At 49.2% G+C, this 7,156-nt stretch overlaps 1 protein-coding gene across 1 annotated transcript in view; it reads left to right on the top strand.

Moving 5' to 3' along the window:
• FGF18 (fibroblast growth factor 18) overlaps nt 1-4,798 on the top strand; it is a 50,777-nt gene extending 45,979 nt beyond the window's left edge. The window contains 1 exon segment of the mRNA XM_035889078.1: nt 4,532-4,798. Coding sequence (XP_035744971.1) covers nt 4,532-4,798 — 267 coding nt within the window.
• The last annotated feature ends 2,358 nt before the right edge of the window (nt 4,799-7,156 follow it).

Here is a 7,156-nt window from a genome sequence, read left to right on the forward strand (position 1 = left end):
GTGTCCGGGGCTGGTCCCCAGCCCTTGGCTTCCCCAAACGCCCCACCGGAGCCAGCGCATCGTGCTGCCCCGGCTTTACCGGCACAGCTCTGCTTGCCCTCGCCTCTGCACAGACCCGAGTGATGCCCGAGGGGTTTCTCTGGAAGGTGGCGTTTAGACCAGGCGTTTTATAAGATGTTTATCAGAAGTCTGCCTAACAGCTACTGCATCTTCCCACGGCTCTTAGGGGTGTGTTTAAACGAAAACACTCCGAATTATTTCTATGCAAAGAACTGAGCTGCAAGTTGTCGCCTCTGCGGTGGCGTGGCCTCTTCACAGGGGCAGGCAGCAGCTCCCGGGAGCAAAATCAGTGATTTTGGGGGGCGGCTCATCGCAGGTACAAGGAGGTGCCAACTTGAAGAGAGCACGTGCCTTTCGCAGGAGCAGAGTTGTGCCTCTGCGGCGGCTCTCACCCTGCTCTGAGCAGGGGGCTTGGCTGGGGATGTTCCCTGCGGGACAGCGGTGAGCAAAACGCGGGAGCAGCTCATCCCCTGAAACACGTGCGGGACGCCCCAGGGCTGCAAAGCCCCTGCGGGTCTGATAGGGGTGCAGGGCTGGGTGCGGGTCCTCCCCCATCGTGTGGCAGGGCCAGCCTGGCTGGGCGGCTCCTGCACCAGCTCCAAGGCTTTCAAGAACCCTTCTTTATTTTAAAGAATCAGTTCAAAACATAAACCTCCACGTTTTGATGGGCGAGCGCTCTGCAAGGTGCACCCTGACAGCTGAGTATGTATGAAATGTGGCTTGGCAGCATCTCCGGGCTGACGTCGGTGCAGAGCGTGCAGCCCCGTATCGCAGCACGCGTTTGCACCAGGAGCTCCCGGGGAAGCTGGAGCGGGGAGTGATGCTCGGCCCAAGCTGTCTCCCTTTTCTCTTCCATCCTCCTCTCTTTTGGAGGGGATGGGTGTCGGACCCAGTGGGCGTTTTGCTGCCATTTAAGTAGGGGCGTGATTAGACCTTAAAGTGATGGGCACCTTGTGAAAACAAGGTGACACTTAAAAATTATTGAAAACCCTCATAAATTGCTTTTTTCCCCTAATAGATTACCATGGGCTCAGCTCTCCATGGTGTAGGTAACGCATGTGAGTGATTTGTTCTATTGGGGATTATACCAGATGCTGTAAAATCACCTTGTAAGCATTTGAAAATCGTTTGTCTGTCTCTGACGTGTCTTAGCACGCACAGGAATGCTCTGTTTGGGGAAGTGAGGTCTTTATCCTGATTTATCTTGAGGTACTTGTAAATGTTATTGCAATTTCATGTTATCAAATCATTTAGCTCTTCCTCTTCCAGAACAGAGTTATTTTATCTCATGCACCTTGTTTACTTCAAATTAGCCCTGAGGTTGGCCTGAAGTTGCACCTTGTTATTCCTCCACCTCCTGTCTCCGTCTTAGGCTCTGTCGGCAAATTTGAAGGTATAAGTAAATACTTTTTTGTTATTAATAGAATAACTTCCTCCTCCTACACACACATTTTCTTTTCATTCCAGTCTTCATTTTCCATGAGAAACTGACATTGCAGTACAAGCGGAAACCTCCCAAATTGCATGAAAACGCCTTCATTCTCCTAGCAACAAGGTCAGGGCTCAAATCCAGGACCCAGACGTGGGGGAAACGGCCCTTCCAATTACCTGCTCCCCCTGCGGTATGGATCCAGTCGGTTCACCAGCACCTGGGTTTGGGTGGATTTGAAACTCAGCCATGGTATTGTTTAAAAATCCTCCATTCACTGGGGAAGGGTTTGCAGTGGGCTGAGCCCTGGGAAACCTGGGGCTGGTTTTATGGCTTCCCATTGAAACCTGGTGGAACCCCGTGGTGTTAACTGATTTCCCCCTTCCCTACTCATGTGGCTTTGATCAAACCCAGGGCTCGGAGAATGACCCCCCCAGGAACTGGAACCACTGAGCTTTGCCCAGTTCTGCCGTTCATTAAAGCGTTTGTGAGCTACCAAATGTAGATGATAAAATTAGGACCTTTGTGCCTAGCCGGGTACGGAGGTTGCCGGTCCTACGGCAGAGCTGGCCCTGCGTGTTTGGTGCAGAAGTCGCCGTGATCTCCCCACCTTTTAATGGGACCTACCTGCGGTAATGAAACCCTTTGGGCAGGATGGGGCATTAACGATTTTAGGGTAAACATCACATGTTGTTGCACTGCTTGAATTGAAGCTCTGCTAGAGGTATTAAGCCAGGGAGGGATGGCTGGTCCTGGAGGCTGGCGAGGACGAAGCTTCTCCCCTGTCATTGCCTGTGTGACTCCAGCTTGGGTTGTCGTGCCTGATGGTTCCCATCTCACAGCTCCATTTGCAGCTCGTACGAGGTGATTTGCGGATCAGACATGCAGGGAAGCCTGAGCCAGCTCAGCCCGGGGGACTTCCCTCCTGTCCCACGATCCCTGACCTTCCCACAAACTGTGCCAAACTCAGCTGTGATTGTGCAGGACATTTTTGGAAGGCTTCTAGGAAAGAGCAGGCTGCCCCAGCCTTGGAGAAGGGGTGGTAAGTGTGCGGGGCTGGGCTCCTCGCCCTGGCCGTCGTGCCCAGAGGAGCCCCCGAGCAGAGCCATGCAGCCTGGGACCGGCCACCACTGCAGGTGCTGGGCTGGTCACGCTGCTGTGGCTTTCCTGGCCCCCCAGGGTGGGATAAGTGAAATGGCCAAAGAGTGAGAGGGTCTGATACTGTTGAGTTTGTGCAGGGAGAGTTTAACAGTAAACACAGCACAGGCCTGCAGTACTGAAAAACTCATTATTTGACTTCAGTGGGGCATTGGGTTGGGCTAATACTACGATGGAAATCCTTCCTTAGGCTTTGCTGAGTGTTAGATGAAGTTCTGTACGATGCTCCATACTGCGCATATCCCTGTCTGAAATCCATAAAAATGCCCAGAGACAACATCCAGGCCTGAAGCGAGCCTGTATTTACTCCCCAATATCCATAAAACAAAGTGCCGGTGCACACAACGATGCATGACGTTCTAGGTGCAGAACCAGTAACTCAGCCGTTAAAGGGCAAAACCTATTTTCTGGTTGAAGATTATAGGTGGGAATAATTTTGTCTGTGCCGAACCACTGTTGGTGGGCTCGGAGCCGGCGGGCATTGGCTCTGTCGGACACAGGGAAAGCTTCCAGCAGCTTCTCACAGAAGCCACCCCTGTAGCCCCCCCATTACCAAAACCTTGCCATGCAAAGCCAATACACCCTGTTTGTCAAAATGGCAAACCAATTGGGGTTGGGGAGCTAGCAGCCCGTGGCTCTGGAATGGGCTGCCCAGGGAGGTGGTCGAGTCCCCATCCCTGGAGGTATTTAAAAGAAGGATGGATGAGGTGCTTAGGGACAGGGTTTAGTGGTGGGATGGCAGGGTTAGGTTAAAGGTTGGACTCGATGATCTTAAAGGTCTTTTCCAACCAAAGTGATTCTATGATGCTATGATTCTATGATTCTAATCCTCTTCCTCTGCGAGGAAGAAGGTCGTTTAGGGACATGGTTTCCTAAGCCAGGGACTTGAGCTCTGGGTGGCTGCTTTTGGGTTGAGATTGAAAGGTGGGGAGAAGGGAAGGACCACATCCCCCCTGCCAGCAGAAACGAAACCCTCTTCCATCACCCCCTCTGACAGTGGAGCTGGTGTGGGTCTGGTGGCTGAGGACACTGCTGCCCCAAGGCCCTCCACCTGCAGTCACATCGGGATCGCTGGGATGCCAGTGGGATGCTGGCTCGTCTGGGGAGTCACTCTGGCTTGGAAACGGCCCTTTCTGCTGTGCTGTTGCTCAGGGATGCGAGCTGGAGCCAAGCCTGGTGTCTGCAATGCGGCTCCGAGATAACTGGTTGGATTCGGGGAGTGGAGTGGGGTCGGGGACCTTGGCGCCTGCGGCACCCCTCCGGCTGATCCCCGGAGCTCCGAGCTCTGTTTATTTGCCAGGTGTCGCGCCTGGGATGCTGCGGGGGAGTTTTCAAAGCACCGGGAAAGCTCAGACTAAGGCGTGTAGTGATGTTAGTGGGATTTGGGCGGTTATGGATGCAAACCCGTAAGGTATTTTGGAAAACATATCGAAGTGAGCAGTAGAAGTGGCAACGCTGTTGTTTGGCCCATATGAGATTCTGATTGTTTTAATTTTTTCTGATTAAGTATGAGGTTTCCCTGGCATGAGCTCAGTTCATCTGCCTTCACCAATGGAAAAAGCCACGCTAAATGTCTTGCTTTGCTTGTAGTTGAAGGGGCTGGACTGGATAAACTGAACGGTTGTCTTTGAGAAATCTCTCTCTCCTCGGATAGGAGTGTTTAAAGAAAAAAACCGAAATGACGACCTCACGCTTCCGTGCTTTTCTTACATTCATTTCTGTTTCAGCTGATGTTTGTTACGGCTCCTATTAACAATGTTTGAACCAAAAACCAAGGTCCAGATGTGATGATTTTATTTATGCCAAATTGGGTTTTGGTCACTGAGTTTGCATTTGGATAATGATTTTTTTTCTTCTTTTTCTTTTTTTTTTTCCCCTTCTCAGCCTGATGGCACCAGCAAGGAGTGTGTCTTCATTGAAAAAGTCCTAGAAAACAACTATACGGCACTGATGTCAGCAAAATATTCCGGCTGGTATGTTGGATTCACCAAAAAAGGGAGGCCACGGAAAGGGCCCAAGACCCGGGAAAACCAGCAAGATGTACATTTTATGAAGAGGTACCCAAAGGGGCAAGTGGAGATACAGAAACCCTTCAAGTACACAACAGTCACCAAGAGGACTAAGAGAATACGACCCACCAACCCCAGTTAAAACCAGACAAAACCAGTGTCACAATAATAAACCACAAAAAAAAAAAAAAACTGCACCAGAGGAATATTTTTACATTAAAAATAAGGAAGAAGCTCTATTTTTGTACATTGTGTTTAAAAAAAAAATAAAAATAAAAAAAATGAATAAAAGACTAGATGGCAAACGCTGGGGAAAAGCTGTTAGGGATTTATTGTGACTTGAAAAACAAAATGAACTGCTTTATTTAAATTGACTTCTTGTTGTTGATGACACACAGGTGCTTATTTCGCTTTTTTTGGAAAGGACAACTTTTCAAGCATATCCCCAGAGGAAAAAACAAACAAACAAACAAAAGTAATTCTAAAACAATAAATAAATAAAACCAAAGAAAACCAAAGTTCTTTCCCAAAGTTACTGAGACCCTGCCCCGAAAAGTGCCGGTTTTGCAGTAATCTATTTATTGTCTGCTGCACGCCGGCCCGAGACAAGATGGTGTGTGCCGCAGTCCTTGAGTTCCCGTGGAGTTCTCGACGCATCGATCTTCTGTAACCTTTCTGACGACATAAGGTGTCACGGCTCCGTGATCCTGCATTATGCTCAGTTCTGGAGAATGCTGCTAAATACATTCAAGTGACTACAAGATGACCTAGTACACCAATGATAAGGGAATATTTTAAAACCAGCTATATTATATATATTATATATATATAAGCTATTTATTTCACCTCTCTGTATATTGCAGTTCCATGAACCAAGTATTACTGCCTCAACAATTAAAAAAATTATTTAAAACACATGGACATACTTTTGCTGTTCACACTTCTTTCCCCTCCCTGAGTGGTGGTTTTTTTAATGTGCATTTATCTTTTGTGCGAGGGCAGCAGGACGTGTTCAGGGCAGTCTCCCCACTACAAACCTCATTGCTAACTCCGTAATTCCTCCTTTTCCTTCATACCGCCTTCCTGCTCCTGCCTTGTTGTTCCCACAAGGAAGAAACCTTGCATGGGGCGATGATGGGCTGAGACTGGGGGAGTCCACGCTGGCGTTTTTCAAGAGTGGGAGTTAAATTTGGTACTTATCAGTCCGATGAGTATTTTACTTGGGTGCCGTAAGGCCACAAGGTGCGAATCTGTACGTACAGACGGACCCACATGGTGGGTTGGGGGAGGCAGCGTTAAACAGAGAGTGGGGAAAAGAAGGAGGAGAATGAAATAACTGACCTCAGATTTTAGCCGAAATGAGGAGTGAGCCCAAGTGGAGCTTTAAGGAGAAGCTCGCTTGACCTTTTCCTTCTCTCTGTGTGCAGGCATTGCTACGCTCCCCAACTCGCCAGGGCTGAAAATGCTCAAAACCCCTAAGAAAGCTTTTTCTTGTTAATCAGAAGAACAACTCTCCTCAGAATGAGCTTTCTCAAGATAACTTCGAGAGCCGCAGCCAAATCCTGCAGATCAAAGCCATTTGGGAGATGGTGCAGATAAGCATGCAAGCTTGAGGATGCTTATCTGAACCGATCTCCAAACCTCGCAAGCCCAGAGAAAAATGAGCAGTGCTGAACGGGGGCGCTTTGTGCTGCTCCACAAAAAGCTGGGCAGCCTTACAGGTGATGCCTTTACCCCAGCTAAGCACCGGCAGTTGCTTGGGCAGCCCCTCTCCCAGTCAATATACTGGGAGCTGCTCTCCTGGAGCACCTGGAGACCAGCATGGTAAATGAGACCTAATGACATGCTGGTGGAGTTGGTTGGTGGGGGTTGGAAGGCTCTGCCGGCTTTGCCTTCAGATTGTTTCATGTGGGAGAGATTTGGGGAAAGTTCAGAGGAGCTCTGGAGATTTGCTGTGTTAGAGCCTCCAAGAGGAGAAACCCAGTTGATTTCCAGAGTGAGAAAGGATTTATGGGTGCCTTTTTTCTCCTTTTCTCCTTGAAATATCACCATGGCCCATGGCACTGTCAGAACAACAGGGCTTGTTTGCCATTGGTGAAATTCAAAGGGGCAGAGGTGATAAATGCTGGAGGAGGCTGGGCAGAAGAGATCTCCTGTGAGGCCGAGAGCAACCAGGGAGGACCTGCTGCCTGTCCTGCAATGCCCACTGGATTTGGAGACTGTTACGTGGGAACTAAGGACCATGCAATTGTCACTAGGTACTTGTGTTGTTTGTTTACAAGAATATTTACTGGACAGCAGTGAGACAGGTTCTGGGCTGTGAGAAGTTGGTGTGGTGAGGAGATACGGTTCTCACCTGGGTTAGGTGCTGTCGGAGAGATTTGTTGACTGAGAAGGGTGTGTGTTAAGTATTTGTGTTTGAACATCTGCTTTTTAGGCTTTATTAACAAAAGCAGGGGCAAAGAGGAGAAGAATTGCGATCAGGTTCCCTTCAGAGCAC

The sequence above is a fragment of the Egretta garzetta genome, unplaced genomic scaffold (genome assembly GCF_000687185.1).
Source record: "Egretta garzetta isolate BGI_Z169 unplaced genomic scaffold, ASM68718v1 scaffold60, whole genome shotgun sequence".
Classification (NCBI taxonomy): Eukaryota; Metazoa; Chordata; class Aves; order Pelecaniformes; family Ardeidae; genus Egretta; species Egretta garzetta.